The 24,028-nt window shown below is 41.8% G+C and overlaps 1 protein-coding gene across 17 annotated transcripts in view; it reads right to left on the minus strand.

The window, feature by feature from the left end:
- Positions 1-24,028, minus strand: part of LOC126540634 (coiled-coil domain-containing protein AGAP005037-like) — a 592,903-nt gene that overhangs the window by 20,183 nt on the left and 548,692 nt on the right. For 10 of the 17 annotated variants that reach the window (XM_055076166.2, XM_055076170.2, XM_055076169.2 and 7 more), the window contains 6 exons: positions 21,510-21,640; positions 17,200-17,275; positions 15,882-15,965; positions 13,254-13,359; positions 9,347-9,396; positions 6,017-6,056 (listed from right to left, as the gene is read on the minus strand). In XM_055076166.2, coding sequence (XP_054932141.1) covers positions 6,017-6,056; positions 9,347-9,396; positions 13,254-13,359; positions 15,882-15,965; positions 17,200-17,275; positions 21,510-21,640 — 487 coding nt within the window. Of the gene's footprint in view, positions 1-5; positions 3,812-6,016; positions 6,057-9,346; positions 9,397-13,253; positions 13,360-15,881; positions 15,966-17,199; positions 17,276-21,509; positions 21,641-24,028 lie in introns of those variants that run through there. The other 7 variants (XM_055076175.2, XM_055076167.2, XM_055076178.2 and 4 more) reach the window with 4 other exon arrangements.

The raw sequence follows: 24,028 nt of genomic DNA on the forward strand, positions 1-24,028 counted from the left end.
GTTGATCGCACAGGTCGCGATTAGGCACACAAGAAAAAAAAAAACGGGAAAGATAAAAACAAGTGCATACTGTCAGAGACGCACACAGAGGTGGCACAACGACAGTCCAGGCACACGGGGTGAGTGTTGTAAAGAAGGCACTTCTTCGACTGGGATTAGTCGATACGCCTGTCACAGCGCATCAAGCCCCATCACAGGGACTTCTCTTTTCTTTCACCACATTTTGAAGCAAAACCAAAAGACTCTTTCTGGTACTCAGCCAGAACCACAATAAAAAAAACGTGCCAGCCTTAATTTGCATAAGTTTTGCCTGAGCAAGAAGAATAAGAAATACATAGGGCAGTCGATTGTAACGAATACAGATGCTGGTGCTGTTAGGTCAGTCAGTGTTCCACCACTTCAAGCCAATGATGGCTCAGAGAAGCGATTCGATAGAATGTACTGAATAAACCACCGTAATCACCTACCACTGTCTTTGGCATTAAAGCACAAAAAAGTAGCCCATGTATAAACCTTCTCCCATTTATTGTGTCACGGACTAGAAGTTCTGTTCAGAAATATTGGTTTCATTTCCTCCGACTAGCAATTCGTAATTTGCACAAAGCTAAGTAGTTAAGGCTGTTGCTTACTGTAGGCAGATTTAGCCCTTCATGTGTTGCCCTGGCAATTACACCACCTGTTTCCTGTTTTTCAGCTGCAGCTGCTACATCAGCCTATGAGCGCATGTCACCATTTCAGACAGACAAGGCAAATAGAGAGAATAGGATGGCAAAAGCCAACATTAAACATTTGGGAATCAAAAAGTCAGTGGTCACTTGATAGGTCCTTTTGCCTGGGATTCAGAGCCTGAATATCTAATGGGTCTAATTGGGTTGGTGGCCACAATACACAGACCACATTCATCGCAGCTTTGTTCCCCCCACTTCCCCTTGGGTGCCCTGGAAATCCTGTGCCGCTGGCTTCATTATAATCTCAGGTGCTTTCCTAAGGCCTCTGTTGGCCAGTTACATGTGCCCTCCTGGTGCAGCTGTGGTAAAAATCCACCTTTCACCCAATAAAGGGGCAGTCAATGCTGCCTCTGCCAATGTCGAACCAAGTCAAAATGTCTGATGAGACTGAATGCCCAAAGATGCCTGTATGTCTATAATTGGACATTCCAGCTCACTGGACGTTCAGGCTACGAGTGCTTTCACCCTACTTGAAATAGCAAAAGACAGAGAGAAAAAGAAAAGCAGGAAACTGAGTTGTGAAGTCGGCCGACAATTTCATCGGCGACAGAGACTCCACCAACGACTGCCATAGCAGCAAAGCCAACTAGCAGCCCTCACAGATGCCTCCATAGGCAAGTGTGATGTTGAAGAGCCTAATGGAGTGTCTTTTTTTCATAACTGTACTTGTGAAGTAGATCCTTGTCCAGTTCCGTCTATTAATTTTCCACTACATGCACGTTTGATTCACTGCTGTATTTGTGTAGATTATAGAGGCTACTAAGCCGGGACATCTCGCACTTTGGCGCTAGCTGTTTCCCGCAAGTTTTATCTAAAGTCAATCCCATGTCGCTGATGTCAATATCATGCTCAATGTACTTCCACAGAGGTATCATGACGAAATAACTTGCAAAGGCACTGACAGCCTTTCTCATCAGTAGCAATAGCATTTCAGCAATTCTTCTTCGGCTATGTGAAACTTACTTTTTTGAAAAACATGTATGGATCTCCTTTGCAAGTTGCTATATTCAGACGGATAACAATTCTCCCTATGCAGGTGCGAAGGTGCAAGACAGCAATTTTTTCACCTCAACTTAGGCGCCTGTTTAAGTATAACTGGCGTCAAAAATATGGGGCTAGAAGGAGCCATTGCTTCATTTTATGGCCTCACTTATTTCCTGTTCTATTGCAGCAAAAACTACATTTTTTGGCCTATCGTGTTTATCCTCAGAGGTTAGACTGCCTCACTGACTGTGCTATTCCAAAAAGCATGATTCTTTATAAGCTATTTGCCTTCCAAGTATCAAAGACAGTATCACTTTGGAATGCTTGTTCACCTCATTCATTTGCTGAGCACAACTTATGTTTATGAATTGAAGCTTCTTTCAGAGATTTAAGGTTTAAACAACCATAGAAATGCCCATGCAAATGCATTAATGTTGAGCAAACAGCTTGTTGAAAGCTTCAGGGCTGTTTACAAACCTGGCTTAGAAGTAGCTGGGAAAGAAGCGAAGCCTGCGAGCACAGCTTGCTTAGAAGCAAACAAATCCAGAGAATTGAAAGCCTACGATTACAGATTCTCATGCCAATTTTGTACAACAGATGTCACTGAAACACGCTGATATACTTTTGAGATAGCAGACAACCTTTGGATGCACCCATGCACAAAGACAGGAGCCACAAGCCTGTAGTATGAAGTTTAAGAAGTGACCAACCTGAAGACTATCAACGATGACTGAAGGACAATACATTTTGTAAGTCACTTTTGCAGTATCTGCATGAAACGGGCCTCACTGCTTACATGTCATTTCATTCTGACATTAGATGCCACATTGCAACCCAGGCGAATTGAAAAAAAAACAACAAGAAAACATGTTCGTGCAGCAGAGCCTCTATCGCAGGTACCAAACACTTTGTTGATGCCCACGCCAGCATCTGCCTTGCCCCCCCTTTTTTTTTTCAGCAGCATATATTCATATTTTTTCACGGCTCCTGTCATTGACATAACATGACGACGACACGCGGCGAAGATGCATCCAGCAAATTGTATATCTCCTCAATGGAGAGCACTGAATTATGGAGGTATATCTCACTCCTTTCTTGCAATGCCGACCTCTCAAAAAACATATCGTCATGAATGCTTTTGTAAACATTTGTTTTCATTTGAAAGAAAAGAAGTTTTTGAATAGGTTTTTGTCACAGCATGTATCTTCACTGACAAACATTTTGTGCACCGATGCCAGTGAAATCAGATGGCGGGTGCCTACCCGAAGAGATAGGTATGTTATAATAAAGAAGGCAGTGATGCTAATTTAGGCAGAATGTAAATAAATGCAGAGTTAGACGTGTCATTGTTGCAGGAGGGTGAATCTTAACAGTAATACCAATTCAAGAAAATAAAGATAAAGTAGGTCTGATGCTAAGTCAAATGCTAAGTCAAAGGTCGCGAATTTGATATTATTTTCCTCTTCATGGCATAACCTTTAAATGCATAAAAAGAAAGAAGGCAACTTGGAAGTGTTAATGTATCCATTATTATTCACGTACATGCAGTAAAAAAGTATTTACACAGCTCAAGTACACCATTTTTGCTTTGTTGTGGATTGATGCAAATCAGTGCTACATATGCTAGGCCAAGTAGATGGTCTTTTGCTTGGTTTGAAAGATGCCTTAGTACCTGCATACAACATACGTTGATGTGATAATCAGGCGTGTAGCCAGGACTCTATTCCGGGGGGGGGGCTAAGGTTCCATTATTCTCTGTTAAGTTTCCCATGCTTGGTGCATAATAATGCAACTATTATCAGCTGCTGTAGTTGCTTAGTGCCTACGGTTTTGGGCTGCTAAGCACGAGGTCGCGGGATCGAATCCCGGCCACGGCAACCGAATTCATCGAAATCCGAAAACACCAGAGTACTTAGATTTTACGGGCACGTTAAAGAACCCCAGGTGGTCGAAGATAATTAGGTTGTGGTTTTGACACATAAAACCCCATAATTAAATTTTTACCTTGGGTAGGTCCTTGGTCTGCCTGAAAGTGTGTACCATCCTGTACTTGTTTGGGGCAGGCGTTCGAAAGGCATGCACCTTTGTTCATAGGCAACCTGCCAAGCATAAAAGGGAGCAAGGCGCCAGCCAGAAGAGTTGTGTGTTGGGGGAAGGGGAACTGAAGGCTGGTCAGCGACCCCTGGATACGCCACTCTTGATAATGAAGCGTGAGTACACGCAACCTGGATGTGTGTTGTAGACAGTTTTCTAAACCTTGAAGCATCGAGGTTGGTATTTTTGGCAACGAATTAGCCACTATTTGTGAATTCGAATCATCAGCAGTGGTCACGCTCACAGAGGAAGGAAACCGGGAGACTCTGATATCTCTCCTCATGCAATGCTAAGGCGCATTTTCTTATGGGGGCAGCTTCTGCTCTTCCCCTCTCTCTGTAGCCTAGCATCCCTAGTTCACACGCTTCTCTGCCAAAGTCGATTCTGCGAGCGTGGTATGACACAGCAGGGTTTCCCGGGACTCTCAGGCACTTTGTTTACAACAACGAGCACATCGCTTCAAAGAGAAGCTTCTCCAGCAGCACCGTGTACCACAAAGCACGACAGACACCGAGGCCACGATGGCTGATGATTGAGGATGATGGTGGTTTTTAAAGGCATCCCCTTTGAACGAGGGCAGCGAAAATAGTCACCTAGCCTGCTTGGGTTAATAAAAAATTTATGACATATCTATCGCAGTGCACCATTTTGCCCAGCTTGACCTTATATCCTCTATTTCCATTGAACCCTTTACCTCTATATTGGTAAGTTACCTATGTCTCTGACGAACCCAGCTCCATTTCTTCCCTGCTCTTTCGTGCTGAGGGCTGCCAACGCCACCCACAGCGCTACTGCCAGCAATGTACGTTACTAATGCCGGCTCCCTTAGCAACAATGGTGCTGTTACTGCACCATAAAATACACGCAACTACCGCCACGCTTTCTTGCAACGCGTCTGAGATTGCTAGGGCCTTCTCCACTGAACTACATTGGTCACTTTCAAGGAGCTACCTCTATCCTCAAACAAGCGGTTAATAGAAGTTTGAAGTTTGCAAATCCAAATCATTCAAAGGAAAATGGCTAAATATCTGTGGAAAGTGTTACGTGCGGCCCATAAAAGTGAGCTGGCACGATCCAAGTCTTCCACTTAACTGCCTACCCTTCTGGACACTGTCAAATTCCCTCAAGACGTCATTTTCGGCTTATCGGAGAGGCTGCAGCAACCCTGCCAACTAATTGGAGTTGACGAAGAGGTGAATGGAACAAGTCAAAGTTTGCCTGTGTCCAGACTCCAGGATAACTACCCGATGGCAGAGCAAACCCACTAAAACAATGAGTGTCGCAGCCAGTTGAAGAAGCGGACCCAAGCTGAATAAAAGAATGCTAAAGTACCCTGCCAAAAAAGAAGTAGACTTGCTGTAGGCCAATCAGTGGAATTCACTCTAATAAATTAGATCTTAATGTCTCTGCGTGCATACTTAGTGATGGATTGTGATTCGTTTATTTACATGCACCAATGTGAGCTCGACAATAACAATAAGAATCAAGGTAACCTTAAGAGAAATCATGTGTCAATGGAACCAAATTTATTGTGAGAAATGTGAATGGAATGACTAAGAATGAGAAACTAATAAATGTGCTGTTATATTTATATGACGCGATCTTATTTCAGTATCTTACAACAAGGTTTTCTCAAAGGTACAAAAAATTGAGTGTAAAGGGTCAACACAACGTGCAACCTAAATCATGTAAATCTGCCAAAGCAATACTAAGCTACATGCTGTATATTACATAATGCAAGTGCTGCTCCCATTTAGCAGTAATAATTTGTTGATACTATATGCTATGAGTTTAACTACCACTGTAGATAGCTATAGTGAAAGGACTTCTGCCATAAATTCATGTTGGCAATCTTTTTAACCTGTCATGAGGTTCAAGCTTACAGCACTGGAAAATTATGCTGATTCTTCCCATGAAACGACCACATCTAATCAAATATTTAGGCAAGGAGATACAGTAAAGCCAAAAACAGAAAAGGGGTACCATAAGCTTGGACGTGAGATTGACATCACGCGTAAATATTCAAGCTGTAACAGCTTCCAATTGCTGTTTCAGCCTTCATTCAACGTTGTTACACAGCACCGTTACTAATGTTCCAAGAAAAAAAAATCGAAAGAAAACCTGCAGCGAAGGACAGACCTCCAAGAGCTTCAACTACCGAGGAACATTCTCGGGCTCAAAATCAGGCTTCGCACTCTTTTGACACCAACCTTATCCGACCATCCCAGTGTGGAGTACCCTCTCCACAGGCTGCAGTATTGGTTCGAGGGGGAGAGCAAAATAAAGAACGTAAGAAACTCAAGAACCTTGATCCACTCAACCCACAATTCACCACAAAGAAGCACGGATGTAGGCAGAAAGAAAATGGTGTAACACTAAAAAGAAACATTGAAGCACAACTGAACACAGGACTAAAAAAACAATCAAAAAGATGTGCTCGATCAGAAAGCTCTTTGTCTAGAAAAGCTTGTAATGCATCATATTAGTCTTCAATGTCAAAAACTTTGTTGTCTTTACCTTTATATTTTCAGTTCTACTTATCAAAAAAGCTATGCTTTAAGTGTTGTCAGACATTCCAAAAAATTGTCATAAGAACACTTGTAAAAATCTTTTCAATGCAAAAAACGGGCGCAAAACTAATAATTCTGAAAAGAGTCCAATGCAACGTCGACACGAGACAAAAACTCAACAGAAAAGCATGAACAAAGGCAGTATGCAAACAGAAACACCGCTCGCCGCTCAAGGAGTACTCGCAAAGCAGATTATCACTATTAATTTCAGGAAATCGGGGTCAGAGCAAGGAGCAGCAAGCTCGTGAGCTGCCGCTCAGAAAGTACTTCTCCAAAAACGAGACCATGCCAAGAAAGCTCACGCTCATGCCAAAAATTGCTTCAGATCAGGTGAGACGAGCATGCGAACATCCGAGGGCCCAATGCTGCTTTGCGCGAGTTCGGTGTATGCAGAACACGTGGTGGGCAGTGCATGACAACGCCCCTCCCCAGTGTGACGCCATTCGTCGCCTACTCATCCAATCATTGCCAACCAGATGAAGTTTACCACAGGACAAGGGCCTCTCCCATCGCCATCCACTCAACCCGATCCTGCCACAGCCATGTAAGCCCAATCTATACCTCCAGATTTTATAATGCTATCACTTCTATGCTTTCTCCAACTCTTATTACATTCCTCTTTTAGAGACATCTGTGCTCCTACTTTATAAACCACCTGTTGTTTTCTCGTCGTGATAAGTGTCCTGAACAAGCCTGGTTCTCCCTCTTTTATTTGTTCAAATTTTGTTAATGTTTTCAACCTACTACAGTCGACTTCCGTTAATTCGAACTTGATGAGACTGACAAAAATTTGTTGAAATATCTAGTGGGTCGAATTAAAAGTAGAGGCAGAAAATTCCAAACACACCGATGGATCGTTTTCAGTAGTTAACCCCTTCTAATGCGTCCTCAGATCTAATGCACACCCAGCTATTCTGGGTTCATAGTAGAAAACAATGGGCATCCAAAAATGAGCATGCCTCCCTTTTTGCAATGAAAACTAAGATGAGACTTTTCGTTTCCCTTCACAGAACGGAAACCTTTTGACACTAATTGCCATTGTCGTCATTATGAGGCTTCTTATCGCTGCCTATGGATCACAATATGCTGCCCTCCTGCAGATCTATTACACTTCATATTCCTCATTTCTCAAACCCTTCCACTGCACTAAAAAAATATGGTGGCCTACACCTAGATTAAGCACTTTGCCAGCTTGTCCTGTGAGGCTAGTAAGGGGTTATTCTGCAAGTCTCCACCTTCTGGACGTGTCCATTTCATCCAATGTTGAAATGCTGATTGGCTAGGGGCACCTGTCTCCTTCTCACATGCCACCACAGTCCCCCAGCCAATCAGAACTTCAGCACGAGATGAAATGAACACTTACAGAATAATCTCCAAAGTCTTCACAGTGCCAAAAACACATGCTGCAACTCTGTTCCCACTAGTTGAGCACACAGAATGACATCTTTTGAATTAGATTTTGTAATTCAAGCCTGAAAGCAGCAATAGTGGCTGCTATCCTACATGGCTTGTTCAGCCGCCACCTTGTCATGATGGTGGCACTGACCCGGCTTCGACCATATGTTGTTGCTAATGCCGCGAAAGCGGTTTTGGTTTCGTATCCGTTTATAATGCCTAGACAATTTTCAGGCCATGTAATCATTCACTGTGAGCGGCTGTTCTCACATCAAAATCTAAGAAAGCAGGCCTAAGATTGGTGCTTTTGGCCCATTCACGTTTCCCGATGTGCCCCAAAACAAACGCTGAAACCATCGGTATTGAGGTCTGGCAGGTGCAAGCTGACCGGTCAAGTTGGAATGACCCGGCGAGGTCTGTTTTCAGGATCGGAAAAAAAAAAAAAACATTTTATCTCATGGAAACCTATGCACGCTGGCCTTAATTATTGCTGGGATCGAATTAACTGAAGAATTGAATTAAACAGAGTTGAATTAACGGAAGTCTACTTATTTGTTTTTATTATTCAAAGGTGCTGTGTTCAATTTCTTTTACAGTTTTCAGGTATATTATAGCTTCCAAGCAGAGCCATTCATGTTTGTCAGACCAGCTGGGTGAGCACTTACAAATTTGACAGCGTTTTATTGAAACAAATTTTGCCAGTGTAAAAGCCAAAAAAATAAATGTGTATGTGTGCGTGAAAAGTTGGTGATGTGCTTTCGAACAGAAGCTGTTTCTAAAGTACAGACAATTCTTTTCTGAATAAATTTGGGGTTTTTATGAGAACAAATATATATTCATTAAAATTAATAGTTTTCTGCACTATAAACTATGAAGATTCTCGAAGACAACTGCACTGTATGTTTTTTTTTAACAAAAGAAATAGTTTTAGCCTGAACTGTGCACGTGCGTGTGTACGAGTTGAATCCAGTTAATCTGAGATGCCACTTCAAGCATGCTCCTAACACTATATCATTAAATGCATTATAGCCAGAAATAAGAGTGCAAAGATTCAAAAACATTCAGCAAGCTAAACTTTCAGCTTTACCCATTATTTCTATTCAGACAATCGTGGAGGCAGGGCATTCCTGAAAGGGTTGTCATATGGTGAACATGAGATCGCACTTCACCAGATTTGGTAACTTTACAATGTGCTTTCGTAAGCTCCGGCGTAAAACACTAGCAGTAGCACCATGACAATGCTTGTTGCACCTGATCTCCATCACGTGCGACATTAAGGTCATATTGTGGCGTCACATCTCATTACACAGCCCCACAAGAAGACGAATGGCGACAGAGCTGACAAGGGTGTCTCCACTGCCAGGTGCCAAGTGGCTCAGTGGCATCGTACTCCAGGCACCGTAAAATACAGAAAAACAAACAAACCGCATCCCAGAACCAAAGAAAACCGCAAATAAACGGGGGCGGGGCAGGAGCGGGATCTGGCCAAGAGGTGGGGCGTCGCATGCAGCCTGTATAGCAGCACAAGACGAGGAATAAATATAAGCAAGAGGCAGACAAGAGAACCATAGTTACTCTATTTTCTCCCGGAAATTAGAACTCCACTTCCAAGCCTGCCTGCTTGACTAACGGGGGGAGGAGAGAAGGACGACAGGTGTCAACAGGGTCCACAGTGGCCCCCACCTGAGAGCCTGTTGCGGCAAATGGGGCCCCGAAAAACTGGGCGGGGGCGCCAAAACATTGCGCGCACAGAACTGCACAATCATAGGCTGCAGCTGCCGTGGCACCAAGGTGCGGTCATGTTTCACGCTCAGTGTAGGGGGCATTTCAACTTGCTGTTCTCCCCTGTCGAGCCTGTGCAGTTGTGACTGCACTGGCAAAGTGACAAATGACACAGGGTGCTTGGGTAACCTTCAATAGAGCAAATACTAGTGACTCGTCAGAATCATGCTCGTATAGAGGGCTTCTTAGTCAAAGTACATCACTTCAGTGAGATGAGCAAAACATTGTTGTCATGATTCCAGGTGACCAGCTTTGCAGTATAAAAGGACCGCAACTTCGCCAGGACATCATATGCACATTAATGAGAAAAATAGAAGTCAGTTTTCAGCTGACCACAAGCTTCAAAAATGTTATTTGCTACTTTTCATAATATAGCTGATATTTGCAAGCAGCTCTTACTTTCAAGCATTCTACTGCCAGGACAACACATTATGATTGTCCATCTCCTGATCAAGAAGCATTATATTGTGTACTGCACATAATTAGGTGCAGCCACATGACCGCAGCATCACGTAAAGGCTTTGCGGTCACTGCTTTTTGAAGAATTGGGCTTAGAAGATTGCAATTAAGCTTTCATTTGACCGTACAAACACTGATAGCATTTAGTTGAAACTCATTAACTTTACTAACAAACATGAAAGCACTGGCAGGCATAATCCACCCATGAAAGATATAGAAGTGAAGAAATATATACCTGTTCTTTCGATTTAGAGGGTCACCAACTGATTAAGGAGATGTGACTAATGAGTAGATAAAAAGCATCTCTATGCTTCAAATTTATTCGACAGTGGAAACTGCATCACAAGGGGTTGAGTGCTAAGTCGTCCATTTTTATCATCATTTGTGCTAGGGATGTTCCACACAGCATCAACTGTCCAACTAAATTAATCTGTCACAGTCAAGTATACGTGAAATGGAAGTTAACCAGGACCTCTTGGTACTTCTGCCCACCTAAACAGAGCCTTCAACATGACTGCATTGTACAAGCTTCCCCATCTCAGGAGACGATATTAAGCACACATGTCACCACAAGAGTGTGCTTCATTTGAGTTTACCGTTCTTCACACATTTGCTTCGGTGGCCACTTTTCACCAACATAATCACAAAGACAGGCTGATCATATCCATTTAGTGTGCTCCGCCTGACAGGCACTATACACTAGAACAAGGAGCATTAAGCATAACTGGTTTCCAGCAGAACGTTCTGACACTGACGGGAAGAGACTACAACACACGCTGGTCGTCGTCTCTTCACCAGCATGTGTCATTGTCTCTTACCGTCCATATCAGAACGTTCTGCTGGAAACCAATTGTGCTATGCGAAACCAATGAGCTCAGGCAAACACTATTCTGAAGAAGCATTAAATTAGGTGATGCAGTTTTCCTTGACAGATCATGCCAAGTGTTTTAATTAAGTTGACACTCTAGATAAAGAAGTCATTCTGGCCAAATTATGTGGGCAGGTTGACCTATGAAGACCTCCATACAAATATGCCTCAAGTTTGTGCAACTAATGCATACTATACCACAATATTATCTGTTTATCAACCAGTCAACACGTGCATGATTTCTCACTGTGCAAGAAAAGAAAATAAGAAATTAAATAAGAATGCAAAGTGAGAATCATCAGGTCTGAATAAAGTCATTAACTTCTCGAGGGAAAATTAAAGCATGTGGCCAGCACATGAGTCCCGTGTGCATGGTAATCTAGAAATTAGTGCTCTGCTGTGACAAGGGCATACAGTGTTTTCTCATTTACAGTTTTCGGATATGTGCGTAGTGAGCCAAGTCAAACTTTGCCTTAAGCATACTGTATGTCAAACAGTAAAGTATTCTTCATTTCTTGGTACAACGCAAGTTCTCTCAGGTTTCTATCTTCACTTAAAAGTGGCTGCCACTATGTGGCCTACAGCTTTCATACAGCATACAGTGGGGATGAGTAGCACAGAGAAACTTTAAGAACTTCCGACTCATGCGTTAAACTAAAAGAGACTATGCCTACATGTGGTGCTGTGATTAAGATGCTAATTAGGTAGGAAATTACTTCTAAAAATTGGGTATGTATTATGCGGCAATCACCTTGGTGATACTGTTGCGTTCGTATGACATAGGGCTCAACCAGCTAATCAGCGCGCGCCTGACGCCAACGCTGTTGCCGAGGCAATACTATCACCAAGAGGACTCAGCAGGTCACTTTCGAGGGCTTTGTGAATACCCAAATCAATACATGTGCACTATTTCTTTCATTTATTGTTAACCACTGTAACTGTACTAATGGCTCAGCAAATCTATCTTTCAAAGTGATATTCACGCAGCCTACACATTGTTGTTTGTGATGCACTATGTGGGACTAGTAATTTTAATTAAGGTGAGCACTTACTGGTCAGCAATTCATCTGTGGTTATTCTTTGTACACATACATGAATGAAGATATGGAAATTCATGAAGATTTCATTAGAGCTACTGGAATTTTCTGATCCCAAGGACTTTCAAAATGTTTTAATTTTAGGGATAATTGTTTTTGAGTACATTGCATTAAACATCTTGCACGCTAAATCCTGTGACACTGCTGTTGTTAGCACAAGCAGATTATATCTAGGGTAAGTCATAGCTATTTTCAATACTATATGTGCACACAAGCACTCATGAGGTGACATACAGAACTGAGCTGTTTTGCACCAACATGATCATATCACGAGCAGGCACAGCATTGAGATGCTTATTATGACATGAAGAATGCAAACTTCTCAAAAGTTCTACCCTGTCAAAATGCACTGGGCTGTTCTGTCCATGTTCAGTGCAAGCACCAACAAAATGTATATCAGGAGTTGTTTAATAAGTATGCATACCTTAGGAACGACATACTTTCCAGGTTTCAATGATGCCTGAAACATGTTTTTCTTGGGCCATTGTTCTTACAAGATAAATTTTCATATGCACATTGCAGCATACTTTGCTAAGCTGGATGCGCAGATATACATAGCAGCTTGTGCTATGCGAACATGCATCCTATAGCACTGTGAAAAACTTGTGCGCTTAACTATGAAAGCATGGAAATAGTGTCACAGTGCGTACACATTGAAAGGAGCCAGCTACATGAACTTGCGAGTACAGACATGAAATGCTTTCCAAGGTAAATTTGATGCGGTTAGACGTGTATCACTATGGTGCTGGTAGCAAATATAACCCTTTGAGATAACTTAACAGAAAAGCACAAAATGATGGCACATGTATGCCAGTCAAACCAGGTATTTGTTTGCTGAACCTATGTAAGAAGTGTACTGCACCCAACAACAGGATGTAAAAAAAAGTGTTGCAACACATGTTAGGAAGCTTGCCTCAATACCAATGATATTCTAATCAGTGTTGTTAAACACGGCCACTGAAAGAAGATGCCAAGGATAAAATACAATGAATCTATGTAGACATGAAAGGTCAATGAATATTTAACTTAGTCTGGTGAAATACTTCGGTTTAAAGGAAATGAAAGATGCAGTACACGTCGTCACAATCAAAAAGTAAGAAGCTCAGCCTTAGTTTAGTATGCGCAAAACTGAACTACGTTTTGTCCAGAATTGTGAGTTTTGCCAACGCAAGTTGGCAGGCTGCACACATTTTCTGCCAGCTTCGGTTATGTCTTTGCATAGGAGCAACGTGCGTGCAACACTTCTGCAAATGCTTGACAAGTGCAGCACGCTCACCCGAGCAGTGTGTGCCTCGCCGTCGGAGTATGGCCCATCCGCTGATGCTGCCTTCTCGGGGAGCGAGTGAGCTCCTGTATGCCTCTGCTCTTGCACTGACGCCAACCTGTGTGCACACAATAACGTTTCCTCTATGGATGTGAATGCTCTCTCTCTCTCTCTCTCCTGGGGAATGTTTTGCAAAGCAATGCTGGCACGGTAGAACCTCATAAAGTCAAGTTTTCAGAGCTGAAAGCTGGAATAAGGCAAGGCACACGTGAAACGTAGTCCGTGTGACTCAACACCACGATGCTTTTGCAAATTGCTGCAGTTTCCCTGTTATCCGAAGCATGCATACTGGTATGTACTAATGCATCGGGAATGCCCCACATGAAACATAATTCGCACTTCAACGGCGATCTGGACAAAGTGTTAGCTAGCCTTACGTCCCCCGTAAGAGCGCAAGTGAGCCACAAGTTTTAAACAGCTTTGCTGACAACATGAGAATGACAAATCTAAGTGCGAATTTCGCCAACATGAGACAATATTTCACAACAGTCTTTTTCCATCAATTTTCTTTTTTCTGTTACCTGTTGCACAGAGTGGTTGATTCAGCACCACTGTATTTTTGGTGTTCAAGTAAATGTATCAGAGCAGTAACGTTGCAACTTGCTAGCAAATGATCTAGGTTGAAAGTAGCAGAAAAAAAAATTGCCATTATAAAGTCTTGAGCCTGGGTGCTGTTATCTGATTGGCAGTGGAGGTGACAATGCCAAAGAAAAAAAAATAATTTAGCACCTTGACCCCAGTTGATGCTATCTGATCTACAACATTAGTGATAATGCCAATCAGACAGCAAGAGAACCAATGGACTCGCCAATGTGCTCTGAATGTAAAGTCCCTGAAGACCTGCGACATGTTTTGTGCCAATGCTACCGCTACGCATAAGAGAGAGAGTCTCTGAAGGCATCACTACACCTTCAACGGGGCTCGAAGTTGGCACTACAGCACATTCTTGGCCCACAGCAAAGCACCACCTGTGTGTTATGCGTCACGAAGGTGCTGCTGATGTTCTTGCGGGCCACGAGCCTCAACAAAACTTTGTAGATATCTCTATAGTGTATGTATGTGTATGTGTGTGTGTGTGTGTGACTGTACGTGCTGTGAAGTGTTTGTCACTGCACACATCATGATCATCACCCAGCACCTTGGGTAACATGTCAGGCGAACAGCCAGGCTAACATCTCCAGCATACCATTAAAGCTTGTTTCTCTCTCTCTCTCCTTTATCTCTACTCTACGTTGGAATTGACAGCTAGTATGAATGCAGAAGTACTGTGCATGGTCTGAGCTCTGATCTGCAGCATAGGTGGTGATGTCAATCAGACAGTATGAGTGCTGAGGTGCTGTGAATCATCTGACGTCGGATCTGCTCGCATCTGATGGTGCAAGGAAAATCTGCTGCATCTTGCACTGTAGCTCTGAACACATTTCTCTTCCATGACAGCAATGGAGCAGTTGACTTGCATTTAAGCATTTGTTGTAGCAGAACTTACACAGCCATCTACATTTCATCAATCAGTTTCTGCTTTGGGTTTCTGCAAAAACTAATATGGCATGCCAGGCAAATATGTTCAAACAAATCACTCTTTACCCTTTGCGGTTCAAACTACAGAGGTATTTCCTCCACCCCCCCACAAATACAACTTTGATGTGACACAGGTTCAGTACCAATATTCTGTGGATTCAAATTAAATTATCAGAGTTTCACTCTACAAACATGACATCCCTCTATTGCTATAGCACCAGCTAGCCACCACTACAGCGCAAATAAGGACTCGCTAACAAGGCCTACTAAGTTGCGGGGCAAACTTCATCACCGTGTATGTAGGTAAAAAAAAAACTATTGTTGGCTTGTGGATTAAGGTAATTTTGCCCAGAGATCACTCCTCAAAAAAAAAAAAAGTGGGAAATTGACTTTAGTCAGCTAGCAATGAGTCTTGTTAATTTGATGCCTTTTTGGCTCTGTTTTCAAAGTGAACTAGAACGCACAGAAATCCACAACTGCAAACAACCCGAATGACCATATAGTAATGGTGTGTGTACGTTTGAAATTTCGAATATAAATCTAATAGTTCCATGTTGAGTCACATTTGATTTGGTATTTGGATAGACAAAATTCCTTATTATTTATTTGTTCTTCAATAGAATAGGATGTGAACAACAATTAGGGCCTACCAAATGGAAAGAAAGGGCAAGGCCACCTAAAACCTTTGTTATTCCATCACCCGGAAATTCTGAACCAATACTCGCAAGCACCTCTCTCAAAGATAAAGTGTGTGAAGGGCTTCTTTTTTTTTCATGATATATTGTTGGCATATTTACTAAGTCATGGATATATTTTTCCTCAAGGCTGAATGCACGATGGTCACACTAACTTAGACTAAATCTACTTTAGTGATCGCTGCATTCACACAGAATGGCTCCTGTATTTCTTTCTGCTCTTTAAAAGAAGCAAGCAATATTACAAGACACTTTTTTTTTTTTCGGACGTTCCTATTCCATTAAAGAAACATGACGATTTAAACCCTGTTACTGCGCGGAAATTGAATGCACATAAAGCATCTGAAAGAAAAAGCCCAGTGCAAACCTTTTTAAGGTAACTAGTGTCCCAGTGAGCTTCTTGCACCTCCTAAGTGCATTTTCTAGCCTTTCTGGCTCTTCCTTGAGAAATCTGCAATGAATACAGAGAAGCAAGAAGGTGAATTAGCAACACTGCTGCGCGGTAATAATGAATTCTTGCGAATTGTGAAGTACTGCCATTCACTACGAGCACTTGTCTCTAAGTTCGTATGTTACTCTAGGACGAAATACAGCTTACATGGTGCTCAGAAACTGCCTGTATTATAATGTGAAGCTCTCTAAATAAATCACAAACAGTGCACAGCTTGCATTTAGCCGTGTGTCAATTCGGTGCTGCCAGCAGTATCTTAGAATCAGGCACATGAGCCATATGTTAAAATAACAACTTTTCTTTTCACTGGTCTGCTGTTCTTGTGTTATGTGGAAGAGCCATGTACCATGTACCTTTGCCATGTACCACCCTTGTAAGGATATCTTCAATACAACGTGAAACCTTGTCTTTGGTTGATGACTTTAAAATTAAACAAAATGAACTTTTTTTCTCACTCAAATTTGTATTCTACGATTGCCTGATAATTAGGAAAATTTTACAGCCCCTTCTGTGTAAGAAAAATCTGTCGGCGACCATACTTATTTGCATAAAAGCTAGCATTTCAATATAATGAAGTAAAGTGCGATTTTACCGACTTCATTATATTGAAGTTTAAGTGTACTGTGTATTAAGGTGAACTCAGAGTGGGCATAAGGTAGTCCTCACGGGCTCTTGACATTGTGAAACAGATGCTAATAATTCATTAATTACTTATGAAAGAAAGCTATGACAGGCTATGCAACATATAGAATAGCATCTCCCAATACTACTGAGCCGAAATTCATGTCAACATAATGAATACCAATTTTGTTTTCACACCTGCAGAACCAAAAGAAATGGCAAAATGTCTGATTGCTAAACGCTTCAATACTGTATTCCCAATTGGTAAGCACTGAAAGCATATTTAGCGCCAGCAAACAAGGACGGAAGGGAGACGACAACACAATGCGCATTGTGTTGTCGTCTCCCTTCCGTCCTTGTTTGCTGGCGCTAAATATGCTTTCAATTTACCAACACGCCCAACAAATGGCAATGGTAAGCACTGCATTTTCTTTCTCCAAAAGCTAGTTGTTGCTGCATTATCCATTTTAAGAAAGGTAGAATGAAAGTTGGCAAAAAGCAACAGCTTCAGATGCTGGAGATGCACCATTTCTTACAATTACTAAAACAAACTTTTTGTGATGTAAGGCAAGAAATATATACAGGAAAGATTCAAGAATGTATGGACACTCACTTTTCTTCTCTAACAACAACTTCCATTTCTGCTCCCATGACTGATTTCAAGCTTTCTTGTAGATTTGGAAACCGCGCTGGAAAATAAGAGAACACAAATGATACACAAAAGAGCAGCTAAGTGAAGATCACATATTCATGCAAGCACTCAAATAAAAAATCAAATCTATACGAGTTTAGTGTAAGCCAATCAAATTTAGAGCAAGACAATGCAATACAGTTCATTCTGTCATGTTGACACCATGCACATGGGTCCACATGATTTGTTTCTGAAACAACATGATTGGTTTCTCTGAAATATGTTCAGTAGAACAATAATGCAAATGCCTCACGAAGAGCTAAATAGGTTGGTTTTCACACAGTGAGTAATGTAAACATAAGTGACAAGTAGCAGTTTGCTTTTTAGAGTAAGAATGTTACTAATGGTTTGCGAGCTTTTCCATCTTTCGTCAACAGGAAAACTAGTTAAGAAATTGAGCTCATTTCTTTAAGTACAATGCGAAGTCAGAAAATTTAAATGGGCCCATTGGATTCACCAAAACACAATTTATTACAAATAGGATGAGTTCAGACTAATAGACTTATTCTGTTTTGTGATGTATAGCAGGTTTCAGGCTAAATTAAGGATGAACTTAGACTAAAACTAAAGCAGCCAGAGATTTCTTCTACGCCATCACTTTACCTAGTTTGCTAAAATCAATTTCTAAAAAAATTTCGGGTGCAATTTCACTTGGTAAAACATCTCAATCCTTCATAATAAATTATGGTTCCGCCAATGATACTCATGTTATTATAACTGCTTTCAACCCATATTTTCAGTCAGTCTTATCTGCAGACAACTTCAAAATCCCTCCTTTCAGTTCAGAATCACGACTTCCTATTAGTAACTTAAATGTACATATGCCAGGTGTCTTAAACGTGGTGTTAAACTAAGATTCTAAAAAAAGGTTGGTGTTCTGATAACATTCATTATTCCTCTCTCATAGGGTATGCTTTCTGGTCCCGCATGTTTGTTACAGTGATATTCGACAAATCCTTGCAAACAAGTACCATTCCATCAGCATGGAAAGTTGTGGAAGTTATTCCTTTGCACAAATCTAGGAGTAAACAAGACCTATCCAACCACAGACCAATTTCCTTATACTCTAGTTGCAGTAAACATTTAGAACATGTCGTCTACAAACATATTATTGAGTTTCTTGAAGCCAACAATATTTTAACAATCTTCAAGCATGGATTTTGCAGTAGCCTCAGCACTATTATGCAAACATCTGAATTTGCTCATGACATCTGCCTTGCACTAGACGTAAGCCTTGCAGCTGCAGATGCCATATTTGTAGACTTTTCCAAAGCATTCGATACAGTTATACACTCCAAGCTTTTGCATAACCTAAATAGTATTTTAAATAATCCTAGCCTAGTTACCTAGGTCTCTAGTTTTCTTTCAGACAGGTTGCAATACGACTGTATCAATTCTGCCAAACCACCTATGGTGGCCGTTACCTCTGGTGTTCCACAGGGTTAAGCTTTAGGCCCGCTTTCCTTCCTCCTGTATGTAAGTGACCTACCCAATAACGTGCTATGAACTAAAATTCGTCTTTATGCCGATGACTGCATTATCTATCACTCAATTACCAGTCATGAAGATCATGTCATTCTGAATAAAGCATTTTCCAACTTTTGTACTTGGTGTAACAAGTGGCAGATGAACAGCAATTTTCACAAAATTGTCTCAATGTCCTTCTTGACACGTACTACACAATTGTGCCTTCCCTATTGTTTCAATGGTATCCCTCTAAAAAAAGTTTCTCAATATAAGTACCTTGGCATTCTTTTCACACACGATTTATCTTGTTCCAAACATACTGAAGCAACCTGTTCTAAAGCTCTAGCACGTCTAGGTTACCTAAAGTGTTCGCTGCATTCAGTTGCAATTGCTCACTCACCGTATTTACTCGAATCTAACACGGACTTTTTTTCCAATAACACGGGTCCAAAAATTGTGTGCGCATTAGAATCAAGTATGACCCTAAATCTGCGTTACCATATCTCCATTGGCATTTCAATATGGCCGCCTCGTACGGGCTTCGAGCCTAGCTGCCATAGGTTTCTCCATGTGCTGTAGTACGTGTGCTTAGGCAATGCTTCCTTTGGCTTAGGTTAGTGCGCCGTTCATCTTACCATTTTTTACGTTTGCTCTATCAGCATGGGAGTGCCGACTGCAAAGACATGCCGATCATGATGCAGCAATTAAAAGGAAAGCGATTACATGTGTGGAGACGAACAGAAATTGGGCTGCATCACGGGTGTTCGGAGTTCCCGAAATTTGCGTGCGGGACTGGCGCAAACAAGAGAGGCATTCTATACCGGCAGCTGCTACGTACGGCATGGCCGCGCGGCCCCTATCTTGAAAGCGATCTGTGACGGAGGCAAATCTACGCATCTAGGTGCACCATGCTATGTTCTCATCCCTTAGTTCACGTCGAAGCGAGAGGCCGCACAAAGGTCAATTTCCTCGCTCCTGCTACCACACTTCCTCTTTCTAGTGTTTAAAGAGTTTCCACAGTCATTGAGTAAGAGGTGTTCATGTTTGCTTGTGGGCGCGTAACGCCATGCTTGTTAATTTAGTTAGTAAGCGAATGTTTAAAAAATTTATACGACCAATAAAACTACTATCCTTACTTTCACATAGCTGGCTGCTAATTTGCTATCGTAATCGATGCGTTGCCTTTCGGTCAAAGCTGTGATTTCTTTATTTATCGCAACTTTAGTGCATTGGGAGTAAATCTTTGTTTTTTCCAAATGAAAGAAAGTTTTATTTCTGTATGAAAGAATGAGGTGAGTGGCACTGTAAAGGACTTTTCTTTTTTTAGGTCATGGCAAACAGGTGCGCGTTACAATCCAGGGCACGTTAGAATTGAGTAAATAGAACAATACGGGGGTGCCATTTGGAATCCATATTTGAAATCGAACATAAAAAAACTTGAATCTGTCCAAAAAAAAAAGCTATTAAAATTATATACCGGCGTTATGACAAGGACTTCTCTCCCTCTTCTAACCTTCCCTCCTTGAACCTGTCTTCCCTAGTAGAGTGGCGTCGTGTAGAAAGTCTGTTTCACACCACTGCTAACTCTGAACGTTGCTCATGTTTGGAATACATTGAGTTTGCTAAAGCGTCTAACACTAAATTTTCACCCTCTAAATATAAAACCTCTGTACACCAGGACTGACAAATTCAAGTATAGTCTTTTTTCCCTGGTCCATCAAAATGTGGAACCAGCTTCTCCGTAACATTTGAAATTTGCCATTTGACAATTTTGTTAAAGCAATCACCAGTTGATACCTCCGATTCCTAGGTCAATGTATTGTATACTATGTATATATGCATATATGTATGTATTGACACTATTTTTCTTTTACATATTCTTTGCATTTGTACTTTGCTGTGTCTGCGGCCCTTTTGATTTTGTACCCCACTCCTGCAATAACCTTCTTAGAGGTTGCAGTATGTATAAATAAATAAAAAAAATTAAACAGAATGCAGTATACATTTTTTATGCACATTACATGTGCATGCTTCAAAAATGTGCTTATGTAGACTGCATGAATGCTTTATTACCGCCAAAGACAAATGAATTGAAAGCCTGGTTAGTGCATGCTGATTTATAATATTGGGTAAAAGTGACCCAGACATTGAAAGATCAACATCTTTGCCACACTGTGTGAAAAATCACTGCTATCAGGGTGTCTGCAACATTGGTGTTTTCAAATTCCCAGATTTTTCCAGGTTTTTCCTGACAGTTCTTATAAACATTCCACAGTAGACTTATGACACTGGTGATTCAAGTGAAATAGAGAAATTGTGGCTTTTAGTTTGCCAATTTACTATGGCAGTTCATAGTCTTCAACAACTACTACTACCAATACACTATCAACTAGGCAAGTGGGATGCGCCATCAGAGCTAACTGAATCATGTGTTCATTATGTTCTATCCGCTCGTTCATTCTCCCACTCACAATTGAAACCGGCAAAAGACGCCATCATTTGCAGATTACGTAGGTTCAGTTGAAGACTTCCTTCTGGTGTATCAATAGCTTCATCAAAACTCTGGCACTTAACAATTTCTCTTATTCAAGGCAACTCGGACGAAAATTCCGTCATTACTCTGAATTACTCGGCATTGACAAATTCCCCAGAAAATTCTAGTACTTCCAGGTTTTCCCTGATGGTAGGCACTCTGTGTTATGTTCTGGCAACCACAGGGGCAGCACAGAGTGCAGTGCTACGCTAGCCTGACTGGACACACTCACCTTTCAGGTCTGCTACTGTTTTGCTGGCCCTGCTGAGAACTAGAGCCATGCTTTCCACGTTGCTCATGTTCACTCGGCACCTACGGTTGATCACGTTGCCCCTGAGCTCCTCCACTTGACTCTCCAAGTCACTGCAACGAGTTCGGTGCCGCGTCACCCGAGACCCTTCAATGCACTAAGAGAATAACGTCAAGAGCGTGCCTGTCCTTGGGTCATTCAAAGAAAAATGAGAAAACATGCAAACTTTTTAGCTGAGTAGCTAGGATGCAATGTGAATTCTAAGATAGGTATCAGCATCACACTCGAATACATACGAGTGTATGCTCATATACTTGATGCATGCTCATTATACTTGATCTAAAGTGTCTTGAATTCATTGCATTGTGACTGCTTAAAGGGCCCCTCACCAGGCCCCATAGCAAATTTTGGTTATACACTGGAAGTTGTTACGTGTCCTCTAGGGAGTGTATTGCCTCAAAAGTTTTTCAAGTCGGCTCATTAATAGCCGAGATAGAAATATTTCAGTGTCGCGAACCTGTGATTTCAGAAGGTGAGCTCCATTGTATAGTGAGAAATTCTCTCCACTCGCCCCGTCTAGCCTCTGCAAGAGTCTTCCATAGTGGACCTCGAGGATCATGTGACTTATATGTCACAAGCCCCGTTTTCGTAGTTTTTTTTCTCGTCTTTTTTTTTTTTTTTTTGAGGCGCTGCGCATTTCCGCTGACGGCGTTGAGCGCGAGCTGTTGCGATGTCTCGTTTCACCAGCGCACGATTTTGCGCGCTGTTCACTTGCACACATGACTAGTGGTATAATTCAGTGTTACACGAATACTGAGGCAGAACGAGCAGATCGCACAGCATGATAATGTGCTGGAACACGGTAGAAAATGGCATAGTTTTGGTACCTGTGCATGGGATGCACGATCGTGGGAACGAGCAGACGAAGCAAAAGTACATCTGTCTTGCTTTGGTGCAAAGTAAAACAAAAAACACGCAGACCACCGTTTGTGTGTTTTATACATTCTCTAAACTTAAAATCATCAATTCAAGCAAGAGATCACACAAATAACAGATGTTGCCTTGAATACTTCTCGAAGTTACATGTCACCACGAGCGACGTCAGACTGTGGACCCGAGTACATAAATGCAGGGACACGAGAACGTCACCACCTGGTTTGGAGCGTAGTCACCGCAAGGGAAAGAGAAAACGACATTCGGATTGAAATTTCTGACCTTTCCACAGCGCGTAGCGATGTAATTCTTTGCAAACACGATTGTTAGCGCACGTTGTATGCTCTGCACTTGTCAGCTCAAAATGGCCAGACCTGATGAGGGGCCCTTTAACATTGTTACCACCATGCTTGTTAATTTATTAGTAAGTCAATGTTTACTGCAATTTATATGGCCAATAAAACTACGAACCTCACTTTGTGTAGTTGTCTAATACTCTGCTGTTGCTATCAATACTCTGCCTTTCAGGCTGCAACTGCAAGTTTTTCAAGAGTTTAACAATTACCATGAACAAAACTGGTGAATGGGGAATGCAAATGTTTTCTATCTCTCTGTTTTTACACTACGAGCTTATTCTAAACCGAACCACATGTTATTAAATCCACTAAAGAATATGCACTCACAAAAAATCACAGGTTCAATCATCTGGTTTTATGAGACCAGCAAGTTGAGTCTGCCCCAAAGAAAGCTGTCCAATGTCAATGTCAGATGTGCAGAAGATGAAATATTCATTATTGTGTTATATTGTTACGCACGAAGCGTTTACTTAAATATGAAAGGCAAATCAATGGAAACGGTTGGCATTTTTTGGGGACCGGTCCAAAGGTAGCCTGCCGAATGCCGTCCTCCTTCTCCACTTCCCGTCTTTGTTGTCATTCGTACTCCTTCTGCCCTTTGTTACAAGAGCTTGTGACTTCCCCATTGGCAGACGAAGCCCACCGAGCAAGTCAGTCAGTCGCTCGTGGATTGTAAGGCTTCAGGCGGGCTACGTGCATGACTTCGGTTTTGGCTGAGTGTCTTCCAGTGTTTGTGAGGCGTACAATGCGATAGTTGACCTTGCTGGGGCATTCGGGTATAACGTAAGATAGAACATATTGGGCCAAGAACTTCTGGCAGAAGCCATGCTTCCGTAATGACGTCCAGAGCCACACAAGGTCACCAGGATCGAAATATACATGTAGGCGACAGCTGTCATAGACTATCTTTGATCAGTCCTGCGAAGCCAGGGTGCAAAGCCGAGCAAGGTCAAGGTGTCGTGCTTCTTCTGCTTGACAGAGAATCTTGGTAATAGAGTCATTGTCATGAGCAAAGTAAGGGAATATGGTGTCGAGCATGTAGCAAGGCAGACGAGCACAAAGAAGGAAGAACGGTGAGTAACTGATGGTCTTGTGTCTTGTGGTGTTGAATGCATAGGTGACAAAAGGCAAGACACTGTCCCAGTTCTTATGTGCAGAATAAACATACATGGATAGCATTTCGGCAAGCATTCTGTTTGTACGTTCAACCAG

This window comes from Dermacentor andersoni, chromosome 2 (assembly GCF_023375885.2).
Source record: "Dermacentor andersoni chromosome 2, qqDerAnde1_hic_scaffold, whole genome shotgun sequence".
In the NCBI taxonomy this organism is placed as follows: domain Eukaryota; kingdom Metazoa; phylum Arthropoda; class Arachnida; order Ixodida; family Ixodidae; genus Dermacentor; species Dermacentor andersoni.